General features: G+C 41.5%; 2 protein-coding genes across 4 annotated transcripts in view; both read right to left on the bottom strand.

Moving 5' to 3' along the window:
- Window positions 1-981: 981 nt before the first annotated feature.
- On the bottom strand, window positions 982-7959 carry TMEM42 (transmembrane protein 42). 3 transcript variants are annotated; one of them, XM_083825689.1, is made up of 3 exons: window positions 7812-7959; window positions 3069-3215; window positions 982-2270 (listed from the first exon to the last, which is right to left on the bottom strand). In XM_083825689.1, the coding sequence occupies exons 1-3, from the start codon at window positions 7917-7919 to the stop codon at window positions 2127-2129; spliced, it is 399 nt and encodes a 132-aa protein (XP_083681815.1). In that variant the 5' UTR covers window positions 7920-7959; the 3' UTR covers window positions 982-2126. The 3 variants fall into 3 exon arrangements, with proteins under 3 accessions (XP_083681815.1, XP_083681814.1, XP_083681816.1); XM_083825688.1 differs by lacking the exon at window positions 7812-7959 and adding an exon at window positions 7496-7801; XM_083825690.1 differs by lacking the exon at window positions 7812-7959 and adding an exon at window positions 7315-7722.
- Window positions 7960-9091: 1132 nt separating this feature from the next.
- KIF15 (kinesin family member 15) overlaps window positions 9092-20264 on the bottom strand; it is a 36933-nt gene continuing 25760 nt past the window's right edge. The window contains exons 24-35 of the mRNA XM_083825678.1: window positions 20162-20248; window positions 18826-18930; window positions 17907-18029; window positions 16299-16445; window positions 15325-15432; window positions 14861-15025; window positions 14291-14400; window positions 13163-13235; window positions 12528-12565; window positions 10701-10866; window positions 10130-10261; window positions 9092-9818 (exon numbers count right to left, since the gene is read on the bottom strand). Coding sequence (XP_083681804.1) covers window positions 9756-9818; window positions 10130-10261; window positions 10701-10866; window positions 12528-12565; window positions 13163-13235; window positions 14291-14400; window positions 14861-15025; window positions 15325-15432; window positions 16299-16445; window positions 17907-18029; window positions 18826-18930; window positions 20162-20248 — 1317 coding nt within the window. The 3' untranslated portion in view covers window positions 9092-9755. The remainder of the gene's footprint in view (window positions 9819-10129; window positions 10262-10700; window positions 10867-12527; window positions 12566-13162; window positions 13236-14290; window positions 14401-14860; window positions 15026-15324; window positions 15433-16298; window positions 16446-17906; window positions 18030-18825; window positions 18931-20161; window positions 20249-20264) is intronic.

Raw genomic sequence — 20264 nt, 5'->3', positions numbered from 1 at the left:
TTACAGCTGGCTGGGAGTCAGTCATGCTTTCATAGTGACACACCAGGGCAAACAAATCAGGCTCACAGCCTTCGTTATTTCTCTATCATATGGGACTTCATATGCTTGGAAATATACAGTTCTTGGTTGTCACCTCTGCAGACAGATGAGGGATGATGATGGGCCCTAGTTTCCCTGTGTTCCTAGCAGTTGTCTTCTGCTCCAGCGGAGGGTTCAGGTGTGCAGGAGCCGTGGTTGCTCCAGGCTCGCCGCTGTTTCAGCTGTTGGCTGCAGCAACTCCCCTTCTTCTGCCCTGAGTCACTGCCAGACCCTATGTCAGACTGAGTCTGGCCAATGTTTGCCTTTCTGCTTGTCCAACGCATGTGAATTAAACCAATTCAAACCCAACCATTGCCAGGTATCAGCCAGCCTAATCAAACAAGAAACACTTCCTCCTCTGTCTGTCCCCAGATGTGACAAGGCCCTGCTTCCCAAGCAGAGAGAGGTGTCCCACTCATCCTGGCCCCGCTGGTACCCAAAGAGCCTTCTCCACGTTTGTGGAGAAAAGGCACTGTGAGCACTCTGCTCATTTCCTGCCCATTCCTCTTTTTGGAGGGAAAGACTTCTGAGCACACCAGGGGGAAAAGCACCTCTCAGGACACGGGTGGCAGATGTGAGGAGTCAGGGCACTCTCTTGAAGCAGGGGACCTAGTGCAAGGGCACAGGGACTTCTTGCTTTCCGATAAAAAAAAAGGAAAAGGCACAAACCCATCTCCAGTGGCATTTCCACCGGCAAGTCTATTTTTACAATCCTGTTGGGCACAGAGCCAATCTGTCAGTTGCGACAAACCTTACAGGTTCCAATAACGAGGCTCACACAAACGTGTCCTTGGGTTTTCTGCACATGCCACAACCGTGACTCACCTTCTGCAGTTACACGAAGACGTGGACAGCATGGCAAGCCCAGAGCAAACAAGTGGTATCACCAGCATGATGCATACATTTTTAGGCATCATTATGATTCTTTATTAGGATTGCAATAAAAAATTACCAAGGATGACAAGCATGTGCAGGCAAGGGAAAGAAGCCAACACCTTAGAAAGGATGATTCTTGACACATGTGATGTATAGACAGGCATACATTGTCATCCTGACAATGAAGAGCAATCACCCACCCAAAATTTAGCACGAGTGGGGTACCAATGATCTATTTAATTACATTACACAAATGGAAAACAGTATAATCCAGAGGTGTAAAAAAACGTTGCTTGAGAAACTCCATTTCCACTTAGAGCAACTGTCAGCTTAAATGGGGAGTGGAGTGTGTCAAACACCGACACTCTTAATGAAAACAGCTGACTGTTCACATGTATTCTCCCAAAATTACAGTTTGACCTACACAAACCAGGAATGGCGATCAAAAAAATCAGTGCTGGTCAAGAAGTTAAAGGAAAAAGCAACCTTACAATGAGTAACATGTCAGGAATGGGAGAGCAGAAATTACGGACATCAGATGTAAATGGCAAGTTAACAGGTGTGTGTGATAGGGGAATCTGAAGGAATTATTGAAATGCTCCACCATCTTCCAGGCAATGGGAACATGGGGCAAGCACGGGGCCTCTTCAAGAGGCAGCAAGGAAAATCATCACCAGCAGAGCAGAAATGTCTGCAGCCTTCAGCACCTAATTCTGTTTGCTTTTCCATTTTGGGATAGTTCATCTTATGGAAAAGTACCAATGCCCAGGCACCTTCCATAGGCACCATGTTTACTTTCTACCTTCCGTCCCTGAACTGGGAAGGCTCCATCACCGCAGGGTGTGAAGAGGAGGGGTGGCTGATAAGCCTCTGGCTCCAGTTTCCAGACGACTGACTCAGAACTGATCAGCTCTTTCCCAAGTAGTCGCTGTTCCCACACCTCCACCAGGCACCTGGGAACAGCTGCACCGGCTGAACACGGAAGATGTAATGTGCATGACTTTGCAAATCGACGGAGAAGCGTGCAAGGGGGGTTAGCAAGTCCGTAGGTGCCTGGCTGGCTCCAGTGCTGAATTAGGAGAAAGTGCATGGGGTGAGGATCTGGTTAGGACCTGGCAGTGCCAATAGCTGAGGCGTTATCTGGGCTGAAAATGGAGAAGGAGGAAAGACCCTCACGTCTCCTTCTTCTCCGCTGGGAGCGGCGCTGGCCGGGGCGCAGCAGTGTGCAGCAGGACGAGGCCGCAGAGTGTCATGGCGAGGCCAACCCACCACACAGGTGTCCACGTCTCCCCAAAGAGAAGCTTGCCCAGGATGGCCTGAAGGAAAAGAAAAAGACAAAGCTTTGCTGGGCTGAGCTGTCCCAAAGCCTTCTGTGCTGCCAGCTCCTCCGCAGGGCTGTGGGGACTTCAGCTGGGGGAGCCTGCCTAGGAAAACAACACCACAAAAAAACAGCTGCTGATGATGCTGGAGACAACCTACTGCATCACCCAGCCTGGAAGTGCAGCCATATGGTGGTCCCCAACCAGGATTCTGGTAGCTACACTCGTGCTTTGTTGCCTTACCAGCAACTCTCAGGAACCAAATCTCCACTCCAGTCAATAAAAACACAGCCCCTCTCATCTGAGAGTGTTTCGGACAAGGTTGTGAGCTGGCTGCAAAGTGCTGGAGCACAGAAACAAGATCGACAGCTTGTGAGACAGAAATGCAAGCAGAAAAAAACCTGTGGGTCAAAAATGTTCCTACTGTCACTTAGAGAGAGTGCGTCCTCACACACAGTTAGGGTGGCTTTGGCTTGTCACAGGTGAGGTTTCACTAAAGCAAAAGCAAAACAAAACAATGCTCCCGGCCCAATCTCTCACTGGCAATTAGAAAATTTCTTTACTTGTTACAGCTGCTGCAAGGTATGGTTCTTGGCAGCAATGCTCTTCGTCCTGCACCACCCAGAAAATATTATAGCCTCTGTGTGAAGAACAGGTACAGCAGCTGAGGGCTGATATAATTATTTCACAGCTGCCTGTGCAGGCGTACTTACATCTCCCTTTGCAGCCAGCATCACCATTCCCACATCTCTATGCTCCTCTAGGCTCCAGCACCTCGGGAATGAATTTACTTACCGAAGAGATGAAGTTGGAGGCTGTCGTTGTCACAGAGGCAGTAGCCGAGGAGGAGGAGAGTCGCAGGGCTTTCGCAAAGACCGTCCACATGACTGCATTGCAGGCACACACCAAGCCAATGCAGCCTACGCGAAACAGCAGAGGCAGCTGTAGGACAAAAGGGGAAAACCCACTTATTTTTACTGACTGCTTATTCAGCCTCGCTATCTCATGGGCACTTTGGAGCAAAACCAAATGGCATGGGCTTGAAACTGAGTTACAGATGGTATCACATGAAGATGAATACATTAAGCCACAGAAGACAACAGAGGCAGGAAAACAGCTCTGGATGGAGTGTGTCTGAGGCGTCCTGCTGTTAATCCAGCCTCAGACTATAAACTGAGAAGAGCCAGGACAGCATATAGAGGCTCTCATACCAGAAGCCAAAGTCCAGAAAGCTCCTGACCCCATAACCTGGTGCACACACAATTCAGTGAGATGCCCTTCAGTCATCACCAGACATATGGAAAAGGGTCAAATTCATCCCTGCAGAGAGGAACGCAGACACTGTACGTGCCAGCACTGTGTATGGCCCGGGATCTGCCCATTGTGTATTTGGGCTGAGTTCTGTGTGGACTCAAACCACCGTCACTCACCACCTCCTGCTGACCTGGCCTGCCTGCTTGCGGCAGTAAAGGCAGATCAGGGTCCTCCGGGAGGAAAGTGAGAGCTAAGGGGTTTTGTGCCTTATTTTACATGCTCTCTGGAGAGCAGGTTTACTGAGAGCGCCAGCATTTAATAGCAATGAAACCACCTCTGAACTCTAGGGCCCTCAAAGCCAACGAGGTTCTCAAGAGAGAAAGGTTCTTAGGTGACCTCACAAGACATATAACAGCCTCAGTCTGGAAAAAGGGCACAGGTTTGCTTAAATAGCCTTTACCATCTGCTATCTCCCCCACATCAGCAGTTCTTGCAGCTGTGGCCATCTCCGTAGCCCCCAGGTGTTGTGCAGCTGACGTGAAGGCACCAAGGGAGGAAGCCACAGGCAGAACAACTCCTGCAAACACTCAGGGAGCACACAACGATGAGGAAAAGCAAAGCTTTGCCTCAGCCCATAGCGATCATGTCTTCATGGCCCATCGCCTCTCTCGGTCAACAACAGGCCGTCGTGGGATCAGCCTCGAGGCAGACGGAACTGGAGGTGTGAAGCCACCCACAAACATGGCTTGGGTGGCACCTGCCCTGCAGGAAGGGCTGCACTGTGCCCTCCCCGTGTGCCAGCCACCCTGAACACTGGGGCCAGCAGCCACCTTGTGCTCCTGCCCAGAAGAAGACATTATTAACCATGAGCCAGGGCAGGTCACTGGGCTTTCTGAAGCAAGTTCAACCTTAAAGGAAAAGGTCATAAAGGAAAACCCTGCTCGACGGCTAGCGCTAGCTCTCCAAAGATAACCCCACCCCACAGAGGTCATGCGTTTGGCCTCCTCGGTGGCAAAGGCCTCCAACTTTATCAGGGCAACAGCAAACACTCCCGAACAATTCCCACCTGCAAACTGCTTTGCGGCACGAGGCCCTTCGCCCCGACACACCGCCGTCCTGTCAAACCCTGCCTAGAAGGATCACAGGGCCAGCCGTGCCCACATGCTACTGGTCCTTTGAGGAAGAAGCCTGCTGCCATGTTATGGCTCACGGCAGGATGGGCTTTGCCTGCTGGCCTCTGTGGCGGCTCCTTATTCCTGGCCTCATGCTCTGCCTGGGTTGACAGGCAGTTCTACCTTTCACCTGCGTGTGTCCACGTATGCCTATAGTGGGTAGGCAGATTTAGAAGACAGGAAGGATATTCTCCATGTTCTACCTAAATTCAGTATATTCTTCTCTGGATCAGAAAGAGCCTACCAAGGTTGACTGTTAGGAAAAAGGGCCTTAGGGTATAAAGATCTCGTTGCTATCTCCAGCTGCCCACCAGAGCGTGTAGAGAAGGTAGAGCCAAGCTCTTCTCTGAGGTGTGTAGGGATTTGACAAGGGGCAGCAAGTAAAGGTTAGAAAAGGCAAAATGTTGATAAAATAGTGGGAAAAACAAAGGTGACCAAACACTGAAGCAGAGATTATGGGCTCTTATGGGCTCTAACCTTGCAGGCATTCAAAACTTGACTGGAGAAGGCCACGAGCAACCAGTTAGCCCTGCTGAGGTTGGACCAGAGACCTCTGGGGGTCCTGCCTAACCTGAGTTATTCTGCGAGTCTACCAGTGGTGGAATAAAGCTGCCTCCCACCATCACAGCAGCTATGCTATCTTCACAAGCTACCCAGAACCCATCGCTGAACTTCTATCGCAGAACCATGGATATCGGCTGCGGTGTGCTCTGGAGGTGGCACAGGCCCAGAAGGAAGGTGTTCCAGAGAAGTCGAGTCCCTCTGCGTCCTGGGCAGAGGAGTGGTCACTGCAGTGGCACACAGGTGCAGAGATGGGAACATCCCCGGGTGCTCCCCACAAGGAAGGACGGAGGTGTAATTCCTCCCCTGCCAAGGGCTCAGCAGAGCCAGCCCAGTGAGTCAAAGATTACTGTTCTGATTGCTTTTCTAAGACGAGATTAATTTCAGTGTACATTTCAGATAATCCAGAATCACTGATGAAATGGCAGAAGTAAATTTAGATGGAATTTGGCAGGGCTGAGGGGAAAGTAAAGAAAAGGTTTTGTTCAAGTGAAATGACCCCTTGTGGTCAGGTCGCTCTCAGGCTGGTCCACCACAACACATCCGTCTGACCTGGAAATCCATCCTTGTGCTGCTGTCGAGTATCCTGATACTCTACATCAAAACCTCTTAGAGGTGTTAATATACTTTTAACATTTGCTGTCACTTTCCATTCTGTACAAGTGATGGCTACCTACTTGGTCTGTTTTTAGATTTCTGTATTTCTTCCTCAAACACAGAACTTAAACCTCTGTTACTTTGTGGCTGCTCTGCAGAAATGCCTTTGGACCAAGTGCACAGGAGTCAAGCAAGTAGTGAGCCCTCTGAAATGTTTAAGCGTCTATGGTCCTGTACAATTTAAGCTACTTGGAAAACTGGTATTTACTTGAAACTGTTAGTTTTACATCTGGACTGATTAATTGGATTCATAACCATTGCCTAGAATGGGCCTAAAAAATAACTGGAGGAACCAATTTGTTCAGAAAAACGAAACACAATCACGGAATAGGAGCGTGGTTGAGGTTGGAAAGGACTTCTGGAGCTGACCTTGTCCAAGCTCTCAGCTCAAGAAGGGTCAGCTGGAGCTGATGCCCAGGATCATGTTCAAATGGCTTTTTAATCTCCATGGAAGATACCCCACAACCTCTCTGGGCAACCTGTACCAGTGCTCCCTCACCCACACAGTGCTTCCTGGTGTTCAGAGGGAACCTCCTGTGTTCAGTTCATGCCCATTGCCTCTGGGCACTGGGCCCCACTGGAAATAGCCTGGCTTCGTCCTCTCTGTACCCTCCCTTCAGGTATTCACAGACACTGATGAGATCCCCGAGCCTCCTGTTCTTCAGACTGAACAGTCCCAGCTCCCTCTGCCTCTTCTCACAGGAGAGGTGCTCCAGACCCTCCACCAACTTCGTGGCCCTTGGCTGGACCTCCTTCAGTAGCTCCACGTCTCTCTTGTACTGGGGAGAGCTGGACGTGACACAGCACTCACCAGTGCTGAGCAGAGGGGAAGGATCACCCCCCTTGACTTGCTGGCAACACTCCTCGTGGACACACTTTCTCATGTCACCTTCAAAAAGATCAATAAATGGGCAATATTTCTGTACATTTCAAAGGAGAAAAATAATCAGAAAATATGCTGTCCGCATTTACAGTAATTCCATGCTCTGCTTTTCTGTCAGTGCAGAGCACAATCTTTTGGGGAGGGATCACAGAGAGTAACAGGATTTAAAATTTTTGATTTCCCTTCCTGCCACTCATTTTGATATATCATAAAGGATCTACAGGATTGGTGAGTTGTTGGTTTTTTTTTTTAACCATCTTCAATAAACACACAAGTCGATTTTCTTTTATCTTGACACAGGGCTGATTTTTTTTCAGATATATTTTTTCTTCTGGGCTCGCCTTTGAATTTCAAGTCCAAGTGTATGTTTGCCACATGAATACCAACGCCTGCTCTTTGCCTAATCTCCTCGGTGTGTTTTTAGGATACGCTCCTGCTGCCTACCTCAGCATCTCTCCCATACCCAACATGTTTTGTGCATCTCCACCTTTGCCGTGCCTGTCCTACAGCTCACCTGTGCAGATGAGGACACCAAACACTTTTTAAGGTGAAAGGCCAGCAGCCCGACGTGACCTTTCGCACAGTGGGCTTTGAGAAACACAGCCGTGATTAAGATCATCCCCCGCGCACAGCCGACCCAGAGCTCGCCAGATGAGCACACTGGATGAGCAAAGTTGACTGCTCCACCTCCTCACCGCTCCTGCCACGAGCGAACAGACACAGGGAAGGTTCCCCACCGCATTCCCAGACCCGCAGACTTGCTTCACTCTGCTCGCTGTTGTTCCTACGGCCAGCCTCCCCGCAGCTCTCCGGCACCAGCCCCACGTTTCCCATCCAACCCGTGCAGGGCAGCACCCGATGGAGCACGAGGAAGAACCCCCGCGTGGGGTTTCTGCGCGTTTTCCTTGTTTCCCCCATCCGCCGTGCACCCGAAAGCCCCAGCAAAGCCTGTCGGGAGGGAGGGGCCGAGCGGCGGCCATTTCGCCCTGCTCTTCCTTCCCCCTTCCTTACCCAGCCTCCGGCACCCCGCAGGGGACGCGCCCCCAGCGCCAGCTTCGCCGCCGCCGCCGCCGCCGCCCCCAGCAGCCCCGCGGCCGCCGCCGCTACCGCCGCCCGCATGGCGGCCCCGGGAGGGGGGGCGGCGGGAGGAGCTGGGGGGGAGAGGGGAAGGGCTGGGCTCTGCGCTGCTCGGGGACGCTCGGAGGCGTTATTTACAAGGATACAGCGTGAGGAGCGGCTGGGGGAGCCGGGGTTGTTTAGTTTGGGAAAGAGGAGGCTCGGGGGAGACCTTAGTGATCCCTCCAAGTACCTGAAAGGAAGGTGTGAGGAGCTGGGGGTCGGCCTCTTCTCGCAGATGACTAGTGATAGGACTAGAGGGAATGGCCTCAACTTGTGCCAGGGGAGGTCAGGTTGGAAATTAGGCAACGTTTTGTCTCAGAAAGAGCAGTCAGGCATTAGAATGGGTTGCCCAGGGAGGTGGTGGAGTCACCGTTCTGGGGGTGTTCAAGGAAAGGCTGGATGTGGTGCTTAGGGACATGGTTTGGTGGGTGACAGTGGTAGTAGGGGATGGATGGACCAGATGATCTTGGAGGTCTTTTCTAACTTTAAAGCAGGTGGAAGTCAATGCCCCAGGACAGGCAGTTGGGCTGAGGCAGGTTTGGTATTGCCATCTTCTAGGGCTGCAGCAAACACCCACAGGGCACAGGTTTGTGAGCCTCACTCTGCCCTCTTAACACAGATTACAAGCCCTCTTAATTCTAATCGGCTACTATTTGTCTACAGAGCAAACAAACTCTTCAGTGTACATTCAGCTTCTTACTTCTATACTCCACAGTTAAAGTGGGGAAAAAAAAGCTGGAGCATTAGCTGACCTTTGAATTTTTAGATGAGCGCTTCCTTCAGTCAAATACTGAAGAAGCTTTCTAGGAAGTATAGTGCCCTTTAGTTCTCACATCTTACATTTTGCCCCATTGTTTGTGGGCACACACAGCATTGTACAAAGTAGCCAAAATTGGGACTTAATGACTGTGAAAAACTGTAAAAACTAGCATTTACTGTCACAATATACATCAGAAGTTTGTGTTCTGCTAGTAAGTTTGTTATTTGCAATAGTTCTCTATCTTAACTGTGATCAAGGCAGTTTATACTATATTCCTAAAATGTTTTGCATATTTTCAGATTTCTTAACATTTCTACCTTCTATTTGATCAGAAAATGGTTTCAAAACGCTTAGAAAGCATATCCTACAATGCTTATATAAAAATCTGGTGGAATTTTACACTGGAGAAAAATAGTTTTGAAAGCGTTTTAATTTCAAACAGAGAAAGAAGAATACAAAAGCCAAAATATATTTACAATATTATTTACAAATCCATTAAGGTCATACTCCTCCTTTATTGAACAAACTACATATAATGTGCATTTTGAAAACGAGTAAGTATTAACAGTTATTAAATTTGACAAGTTCATTTTTACCCACTACAAACATCCCTCCTTTAAGATAAAAAATCACAAAGAAATTATGCCTTTAAAAATTCAGCTCAGGTAGAAAAAGTAGCATTTCAGAAGATTTCAGCAGGGACCTGAATAAAAGCACAAAAGGAATAAGGAGTCCTAGTATGTTTCCAGAGAGAAGGCTTTTCCCTGACAAGGTACAAAAAATTCAAGATGTATCTTCCAGCACCTATACAAAATCATATTTTGAAGAGTTACAGAACCCCTTCAATAGGAAGGTATTAATATGTCGATGAAAGCTGCCCACTTAGTTAAGTAAAGTTCTTCACTAAAAGTTGTTACTAGCAAAAAAAATAATTTTGATTGTTCCGAGTACAGCAGACAACATTCAGGAACAACAGCAAAAGTGAAGTTTGACAACTGGCTTTTGCTTATGCTGTACACTTGAAACACAGAGCTTTGCAGTTTTTTTTGTGTCATTATAGCTGATCTGTATGATACCTACATGTGACATCTTTTAGTCTCTTTTAAGAAAGCATTTTCAACTCGTAGTTTTTCAGTCTCCTGTAAAACAGAAAAAAATGGTATTTAGAACTATATAGGTATTAGGGAAATCATATTCACTTCTTTCATATTTGTAAGTAAATGATAACTCTATTTGTCCAAGTGCTTTGAACACTTGAGGAAATAAAAAGGTAGTTCTTGTTTGGGGGACCATGAGGAGGGCAGACTGGCCACGACCTACACAGCTGTATAAAATCAGGGGTATCTATTACTCCCAAACAGAAGAGCAAGACTGTTTTGGAAAGTTTTGAACCTTGCTGTCCTCTACATCCCATCATTACTCCATCTGTATTGTACTCTCTGAAACTTACCTCAGTAAGTTTAGCGTAATCTTTCTTCAGTTTCACAAGATACTGAATCTTCTGGTTTAGATTTTGATGACCAAGTAATTTCCCGTTCTCCTCAGCAAGAGTGTCAACTTGCTTCCTCAGCAAGTCCATTTCCTGTAATTAGTAAATACATAGTGTACATCTTCTTGCTTTAGACCCTCCTTCCCTTTTAGGACAAAATATCTCGTTTAGATCTGCTTAACATAGTAACGTTCAACTTTGTTGTAACATATGATGCAAGAGTTAGTTGTCCAGGCAATACGTCTTTGTTGCATGTCTCCTTGGGTACTACACTAGATGCCTCTAAAGGTCAAATGCATTATTTGATTTGTACTACAAACTTTAACACTGAGTTCTGTACCCAGAGTTCCACTGGTGTTTCACCAGTGCACCATTAAACAGCATTACAAATATAATTAATCTGTTACACAAAACATTTTCAGAGGCAGTCTGTGATTGCTAATTCAATTCTAATTCAGAATATTATTGAATTAGTAACAGCTCCACCTCTGCTGAATAAGATTTTACCATAAAGACAAAAATTACATATAACCTTTCCAATTCTGTCTCTCTCTTCATACGTTTCCTCCAGTTTTGATCTAATTTCTTCTTTTTCATGAAATGCTTTCAGCTCCAAAGCTCTAGTTCGTTCCATCTCCTGTGTCATTTCAAGACAAATATTCTCCTTGATTCTGAGAGCATTTTTGGTCTCTTCTAATCTGCCAATAAAAAAAGCATCATAAAATATTGAAAAACCAACATAAGTGGCATGCAAGAGAAATACTATGTCAGCCTCAGACACAGAAGCAGACTTTTAAAGACATCCTTTTGATAGAATTTATTTTCCCTAGAACTCTGTGCGAGCAGAAGGAAAAATTACATCCTGCTTCACAACTCTTGTGTTTGATACTCTCTTAAACAAGGCGTTGTTTTGGAGTTGACCTCTTTGGGAAGCGTGCTCTTTCTAATCCAGGATGAACAACTCCACTCACAAAACAGAAAATAGAATCAGACTACACGATAACGTAGTATTCACTTAAGGCATGTAAATTTGCCCAGTGAACTCTGTTGCAGTTCAAGTTTCCCCAAAACCGCTTGATTGTACATAGCTTTTCCCTAACGCCATTTTTGCTCAGAAACATCTCTGAACAGCACAGATGTCCAAGTTTATCTGGCCTGATAAAAGAATAAGGGCTGCGCCTTTGAATAGACGTCTTGTCTGCTGAAAATATTTTAATTCTATCAGTCTCACAGAATATTAAAATCTTTGTCATCGAACTTAGCAGCATGTCTACTGATATGAACAACTGTAGTTTTGCATTCAAGTATTGTATAAATTATAATATTTCATGTCATCAGTTTTGTTTCACCACAGCCTGATGTTTAAGGCCAACTGTATGAAAATAGCATTCATTTACTATGTTTGTCAAAACATTTCCTTGATGACAAAAGGAATCTTTTTCCTCTCTGTACGTTATTTGCTCATATGAGACACTGTAACACTATTAAAAAGCACGTTTCAAAGAGCAGACAGGTATGAAAAAGCAATGCATTGAATAGTAAAATAACCCCTGCCCAAGACTAGGGCTTCAGTAAAAATGAGTATGAATTACTTTTGAAATGACTGTGTTCATAAAAATAATCTTCATCCTTAAAAGAAGTTATTAACATAGAAAGCACACCATTAAATGGCAATAACCCAAATAATTAAGAGATTCAGCCACTATGAGTCCCTGAAGCAATACAGATTAGGCTAAGAATAACAGGAGAAGCATCTTCAAACTAATTTAATTCTGTATTTTATTTCTTGACTACTATCCATCCTTGGTGTGGAATATGAATTTCTAGGACTCCTTACACATCAGTGCAAATACACTCTAGAAATACTTTCATAAGTAGTTTTCCCTAATCACGATAAAATGGGAAAAAAAACTTCAACAAATAGCATAAAAACAATTAGATGAAGTTTATAATTTAAAATATTTACAGTGCTAGTAAAGAAGCAAACAGTATTTCAATTTCATTTGAAAAGGAATGTGCTTAGAAGTCATCGCATATAGAAGTTTTCAAAACTCTACAGCGTAGGTCATTTTAAACAATTCAAAGTTAAGTCCCTTCTAACCAAAGCTTTTCCTATGGTTCCACCTATTTCAGAGTATTTCGTGATTAACTGTTAACCTTTCAGAAAATGTAGTAACAGGTGCTACCACCACCTACTGATGAAAAAGAGTAAAAACTTGATGTATTTTGTAAAAGTGTTAACATTTCTAAAATGTATCTTTTATAACTTCAGATCTTGGACTTCTATTCCTTAAATGTAACATTTGGTATTAATGAGTTTAATACAAGTCTCCAGTTCAATGAGTAATATTAAACTTACTCTGCTTTCATTTTCAGCATCTCCTCCATTGCTTTATTCTGTAAAAGTTCAAAATATTAGTTATATTCATAATTCTTAAAGCATGTGTATCTATTTAAAATGATTTGTTATTTACCTGATGCCAAGTATCTAATTCTAAAAACTATCAAAGTCATCCTACCACCAAATAATTCACATCTCTAACATTCACTATAAATTCATCTCCTAGCTGTATGCACATATTTCCATTTCATGCCAGCACAAATGACCCACAGCAATATCTCTGCTCATTCATGCACAACAGAGCTCTAACAGGAGGTTCCTCTCCTTGAGAGATCCGTGTCAACCTCTACTGTGACATTAGCTTCCCTTTGGCAGAGCCTTGCTATTAGCAAATGACACAATCTTCACTTTCCGACTTTGTGGAGATGAGTCACATTTAGTGACCCGAATTTTCTTTTTCTTATTGTGCAATCTGACTCCCAGTTTACTGCAGTTAGACCAAGACAGAAAACTTATGAGGTGAGTACCAGGCTCTGTATCTGTTAGAATTCACTAAAAATCAGTGTTTGTTTTACTGGCATGAAATAGAAGAAAACATGAGTAATATTTCACAACAGGGAAACAGCAACTACTGCATGAAAAGGGTAACGTACCTTGGCCAGTCGTTCTTCAGCAATCTCTTCCTCTTTCTCTTTGAGTTGTTGAACATCAGTATGTTTCTGATCACTGGGAAGTCCAAGAATGAGAAAAGATTTTCGCAAACATAGGAAGCCAGTTGTAAAAACTACCAGTTTAATCTCAGTAAGCTGTTATGTATGTAGCTGTCTTGATGCACGTTCAGACTCAGAATAATGATCATCATAAAAAAAATACTAGAAGGGTTTAAAACTTTTACATTCCAAGAACGTCAGATTTTCCTTAGGTAGAGTGTAGTGAAACCAGTGCTCTAATGAAAACAAATAACGTTGTAACTATGCAACTGTGTATTTTGGACAACTTCGTGATTAAGGTATATTTTTTATTAGTTGATGGTGCTCACTTGCAGAGACGTTTTTGATAAACTTCATAGGCAAAGAAAATTCAATTCCTAATTCAACTTAGCATTTAGTTAGCATATGGTTGTCTTAAGCTAGTGTTTACTAAGTTGCCCCGTAAAAATGATTTGTCATTAAATAACCAGTTATTTGCTGTCAATTAATATTTCTTTTCTCAAGACTTAAAACAGTGGGATATTTACTCCTCTACAAGATTGGAAAGAAAACCAAGAAAAGACAGAATAAAAATAATTCTGTCCAAAATTAAGTAGTACAGATTATAGCTCAAACCAAAGCTTATGAAATCTCCCATTGAGGTATACAGCAGCATGCCATCTTTTCAGAGAAAGTTCATTCCTTACCCTCAAAAGCATGGATGGAAAACAAGTTCCATTTATCTTTTTAAAAGAAATTACATTGACTTCATTTGGACATTTTGTATCTACTGAATTAATAACTGCACAAGGAATGTGGCAATATAAAATACACTGTAATGTCTACTTGTGTAATTATTTTAGATTCTGTTTCCCATTTCCTCTACAAAACATTGTTGCATTTAGTAATAGGTGATTTAAAGGCAATACAATTCACAAGTCAGTATTGGATTTTCATAGAAAAGGCTGAATCAATCTCTAATTACATGAACAATACACAAGATTGTATTTCAAATAAAAATTGTACATTTCAGTTTATTGTACTTTACTGCTTCAAGTTGATAGTTTTTTTTTTAATTTTAGTTTCCTTTACCTGTTCTTGCTTACTCTCTGAGCTTCTGTAAGCTGGCTCTGCAAATTCCTGTTGTTTTCCACTAATATCTGCATTTCCAAACGCAAGTTCTCCAATTCATTTAGTTGTTCCTAAGCAAGTGAAATTGGAAACAGTTTATTTGAATACCAAATTGAAATTTCTGTTTTCATTTTCAGGTGAACATGTTTCTGAGTAAAACAGAAGACAAAACTATTTGTCAAAAAAAAAAAAAAAAAACAAGCTGAAAAACTGGCAAAGATCTGCATGACCCTTCCATTTACAGCTTCAGTACAGATTTGGTTTTGAAGAAGTCAGAACAGTTCCATTAGCAAAGATGTTACCATCTGACATTCATGAACAGGAAGCCATTCAGTCATTGGGAAAAATGAGACATATGAATGTCTTAAGCAAGTTGTCTCTGTCTGTTACGTGCCTAGGTAAAGGGAAGACCAAGAAATGCCTTCCTGCAATAATGGACAGACTAGGAAGCAGAGCTCATTAAAAATCTGAACTCTGTACTCGGTCTTACTTTAACCTTACAAATTGCCTGTAGAGCTTAACTCCTAGTACCTTCAGCCGTAGAATTTCATCGTTTTTAGCTCTTCGTTCTTCATTCAGTTCACGTACAAGGTGCTCCAGAGTTATTGCAGAAGCCCTCCGATCAGCTATTTCTTGCTCGTGAGTTTCTAAGATTTTTGCCAAATTCACATCAAAATTTGGGGGAGTTTTTGGACACTGGCAAGTTAAAAAGCAAAACAAAAAAAGTCCAAAACTATTAGTAAAGAACTGTTTCCCTTATGTATTGGTTATGTGCTTTAATAGCTAATTGGAGACATAGGTTAATAAATTCCTAGCACAAAAATGATCAATAATACATTAAAGTTGCAAACAAGGTATATAGGATTTGACCATTCTTAGATATACTGTCACTTCTGCTCCCAGTCTGAAGCCATGCCATAAAGTTTATTAGTCTTTTTCAATGAACTCTAATAGTTATTATCAGGAAAATGTTTCTCTGAAGAATGTTATCATACCTGAGGAAATGTTACTGAAGATGAGTCCACAAAAAAGCAATCTATTTGCTTCATTTTTAATTCATACTCATTCTTCTTCTTCTCTAGTTCTTCTGTCATTCTGTCCAACTATTAGAAATCCCAAGAAGAATTAAATTAGCTCATAATACTCACAAAAAATAAAGCAGCCATCTCTATTTTGAGCAAGCGAAGTACACAAGTGACTTCAGATTACCTTTGACTTCACCTTCCTAATTGTTTTATATATTTACCTAATAAATGTTAATCATTCAGCAGTTGCATGTAAGCTTTTTTTAAAGCGTACATACATTATGTATCGTATGTAGCTAACCTGAATTTTGTTTGTAAAAGTTACTTGTCAAAACATGACTTGATACAAGGATTTTATGCATATAGATTTAAACAATTTCCTCAAAAAGAATATGCCAACATGACAAAAGGATTTTTCTTTTCAAAAATAACATATCCCTACTAGAGTGTTTGCCAACAAATATATATTAATTAGCACTATGACAGTTATAGCAATTAAAGTTTGCATAAAGGCTTAATGTAGCTTTTTGGTCTGCAAAGGCTCCAAATCACTCTCAGTCTGCATCACATAAAGAGCTCAATTATCTCCATTACATAATGATAATGTTTGTGGGTAAGCGTTAAGCAGAGAAGAAAGTAACCCCATAGGTTATATTGCTTATAACCTCAGGTTACTCTGTCATTATATGCACTGATAATTTTACTCTACAAAAATATTTTACTGTGAAGGCAATCTCAAGATATCATTACCAAAATATTTAAAAGTTACCTAGGCTTTTTTCAAAAGCTTGTGAACTGTAATTTTACAGGAAGAAGCATTGCTCTTCAGGAGTACTGTGCACAAGATACTTTAAAACTTTACAAGTAAGATGTTTTCCAGAAGCTATTATTAACCACAACTCCCTCCCACAGAGCTAATTATCGGAAGAATTTCCTTGTTTTACCTGTTCCCTGAGTTCCTGGATTAAAGCTTCTTTCTTTGTTATGTCTTGCTGTGCACACTGAAGCAATGCATCATGTTTCTTAGAGGCCTCTGTCAGTCTTATCAGCTGATCAGTGGTATGATGCAAGTCTTCACACAGAAGGTCTTTCTATTTTAAGTCAATGGATAGGTAAAAAGACAATTACTACTCTAAAGCAGTTGTTTCAAGATGTTTTATCCATCCTAGCAGCAGTGACAAGAGCTACAAGCACCTCTTTTCCCTCCACTTTTTCTTCATTAATTGTAGCATTCATCTACAAATTTCTTATTTTGGCAAGTTTTCCATGCCCATTATTTGGGTTGCACAGAAAAAAATATGAGAACTTTCTTGCAATATAGTTGCAGTGAGATACTTGTGGGAGATGTTTAGAATTGACAACTGTTTTTAAGTTTAATATAAACTTAAAATGAAATACAATTATGTAAATAAGGAACCAGAAAAGAATGTATAGATTTTAATCTATACTGAATCAATGATTACAGCCCTTTTAATGTACTGCTATTGTGCAGATACCTCTCAATTCATTCTAGGATCTAGACTCCCGTCCCTGATCTGGTAGGGCATCACACTTCCACAAAGCATGCTAACCTGGAAGGAGAAGCAATACCTAGTATTTTAAATACTACCCTGGATTAGATTTGACAGGATCATGATGTCCACCAAGAAAGCATGAAGGAGTATCTTACGTACAAAGTCAAAGAGGGGGAAACTGCTTTTATCAGTAGATAGATACTACACCATTAACCTTGAGTGTATGGAATGCATGTTAACCTGCATGTTAAAAAACACAAAACAAAGCGATTCATTTGGCCAGCAACTTGGGTTTGGATGTCAATGTCAAAGTTAGGTATGAGAATTAGTGAAGATAATCTGTTTATTAAACTTAGTGGAGATGTATTTAAGAATGGCTTTTGGGAACCAAACACTGGAAGACTTCATGGGTGCTATATGATTGGACGAAGCGTATGTAATATGACTGATTCTACAAGATAAAATGAAATTACTTTTAAGGACAGGCTGTTGGCTTTGCCTGAATGACATGTTTACCAAAATAACGGGGAGGGGAGTTAACAGGAAAGACCAAATTAAAAAAGAAAAATACAATTTTAAAAAGCAAAGCTGTACTTGAATCAAGCATGCTTTCTAAATCTGTTTCCAGCAGGTGGAGCTTTTGGTTAAAATTATGAGTAAAGAAAGGAAGCTATTGCATATCATAGCAGTGGTGGAAGAGACTGTTAAATATATGTTCTTCTACGTACTTTAATTTCTTAGCTGCATCATCTAATATTGCCATTAAATTCAGCTGATGACTCCTCAGCAGCCTTGAAAAAATTAAACCAGGCTTTTAGCATAGGTTTTTAATGAAGTAGCTTATAAAATATTTATGTCAAGTAATGTGATAATTTAACAGAATTTGTCAGGTATCTCATTAAAAATTCCTTTAAGAGCAGCCTAGCCAGCTTTAGCTTGAATTAAAACGAGGTTAAGTTTTACACAAGTATTTTAAGCAAAAAACACATCCAATTAATCTGTTAAATAACCATAATACACCACCATAAATGTTTTTACCTCAATATTTTCTGCTATTTGTTTTCTCTCCAAGGCCTCCCTCAGTTCTTCAATCTTCTTCTCCTGATCCTCTATGATTCTTTTGCTTTCTTCTTTTGCAACCAGAACAAAATTATACTTGCACTAAGATTAAAATAAATTTAGAACATTTTAGGAAAACATGTTATCAAACACAGCAAATATAAATAAATGCGTATCACACATCTTATGCTAACAACTACAAAACAATGTTTAAAAATCTCATCTGTGTCAATGACTTGTGCCATATCATACTTGTTAAATTGTACAAAACATTATTAAAAATGAGTAGTCAGAAAAATAGAAAATACATATTAACCATCAAAATCATTATTGATAAAAAACAGGTAATACACAGAAATTGTTCTCATGAACATTTTCTCCGTAGGACCTATAGCTCATACGCATATGGATGGAATCTAAAGCATTCCATGGGTTCTCTGAGTCTGCAATCCAAACATTTTAATAAAGATGCATCGTATTTATTAATGGTCATGTAGACAGCTTTAATTCTTTATATATGTTTTCAGATGTAGAACATGGTCATCTCAGCTACAAAAAAACCTCACTCGTAAATGAATTTACAGTTCTGCTTCAGTTGTTCATGTCTTAAATCGCCAATTTCTGAGAAAATCTAAATGTGACTGTCAGCTGAGCACAGTTTACAGGATGTGAATAGGTCCCTTTAGAGACACTGCTCTTTACCCACCACGTGGAAAGAGTTCAGTTTTCAAGACAGCCTCAGGCATAAAATGTTCAGAAGATTTCAACATGTCAAAACAAAGAAGTTTCCTTCTAAAACACTACAGCAAGTTATGCTGTTTGAGACCCATGATAAGACATGTCATTGCCTTCCATTTCTGAAAAATGACACCATGTCCTTCAATATGACAGAACGTACATTTATATCCTCCAGCTCTCTTGTTAGGCCATCTATGGACTCGGCTTTATGATTAATTGAAGACCTCAGCTCCTGGATCTGTCTCATCAAGTCAGTTACAACTTCCTGCAACATAAAAAAGTTAATCCCTTTTTTTTTAAATTTAAAATAAAATATATGCATAAAATACATAAAATATATGTATAAAAATAAGATATAAACAGACTTTTTTTATTATTAGACTTTCTTTGGTATATTATTTGTCAATCCCAAATTTCAAACACATTTGAAAATGAGGTCCCAATATGCACGTTTAAATGAGTAACAGGAAATTTGTTGTTAAATTATTGGCTTTTGTTCTAAGCACTTATATAAAGACTTAATCTGCCGTGTTCATTATAGGAGAAGATTAGCCCTCAGATTTAGTCTCAGGCTGTCCTGAGTTTCTAACAGAATAGAAGTACTATAGTTTAAGGTTAATGTGTTTGTAAAGGAAAAAGGCACACAAGAAACACCACTGCACTGACAGACAGTACCAGATTCTTCTGACCTTACACGTTGAATTTTTAGTTTTAGCATGGAAAATCCATAATTTATCAGTGTATCATTCTGGATAATGACAGCACTATGTGATTTCTTATACCTATCTTACATACAGCATAAAAAATGCTTGTGCCATGGGAACTTCTCCTATGTAAGCTTTCAAAACACTGGAGCAATCTTTTCATGTAGGAGTGTTTTGATTTTCTAAGATATAGTCACATTCTTATGTTACCTTCCTTACCTTTTCTATTAGCTCATTACTACATGAGACTAGAAAGCCCTATTATTAATCAGGGGTATTATACATCATTTCTGCATGGGATGTTTTGTTCAGCAGACAGCTGAAACTGACAGGGGCAGTTCAGGCCAGGTGCTAGGAAAAGGTTCTTCACCAAGAGGGTGGTCAGGCTCTGGAACGGGCTCCCCAGGAAGTGATCACAGCACCAAGCTTGCCAGATTTCAAGAATCATTTGGACAACACTCTCAGACACATGGTCTGATTTTTTGGGTTGTCCTTTAGGGACCGAGGAGTTGGACTTGATGATCCTTGTGCATCCTTCCAACTCGGATATTTTATGATTCACTCTGTTTTCCTTCAGTTATCTTGTTTTCTCTGAATGCATACCAGTTTCCTATCATCTTGCAAACTCCACACCAGTAAATGGCAGGATTTATATTACCTAGATATACAGCTAGAATTGTTTAGAATCACAGAATTACCAAGTATCATAGAAAGGCTCTGGACTTTCAGCTCTACCACAGAGCATAGATTTACCTGCAAAACTGAGTATCAGTAACAGAAATAAGCCCAAACCTTATCTGCATCATTTGTCTTCTTCAAAGAAGCAATAATCTCTTCAGCAGCAGCCAGCTCCTGTTCCAATTTCTGCAGTTTTTCTTCCTAGAAGAAATAATAA

This window comes from Anser anser (assembly GCF_964211835.1).
Source record: "Anser anser genome assembly, chromosome: 2".
NCBI lineage: Eukaryota > Metazoa > Chordata > Aves > Anseriformes > Anatidae > Anser > Anser anser.
The sequence above is the reverse complement of the archived record's forward strand: the minus strand, read 5'-3'. Positions and strand labels throughout refer to the sequence as shown.

What these genes read in the sequence shown, in the direction of transcription:
- TMEM42 (XM_083825688.1), bottom strand. Translation starts at nt 7,780, where the DNA reads ATGGCCGCCGCTCGGCCCCTCCCTCCCGACAGGCTTTGCTGGGGCTTT. An exon ending in GTTCGCTCGTGGCAGGAGCG is followed by an intron (nt 3,216 to 7,495) that starts GTGAGGAGGTGG and finishes TTTGTCCTACAG; the next exon opens with CTGCCTCTGCTGTTTCGCGT. An exon ending in CCTCCAACTTCATCTCTTCG is followed by an intron (nt 2,271 to 3,068) that starts GTAAGTAAATTC and finishes CTTTTCCTTCAG; the next exon opens with GCCATCCTGGGCAAGCTTCT.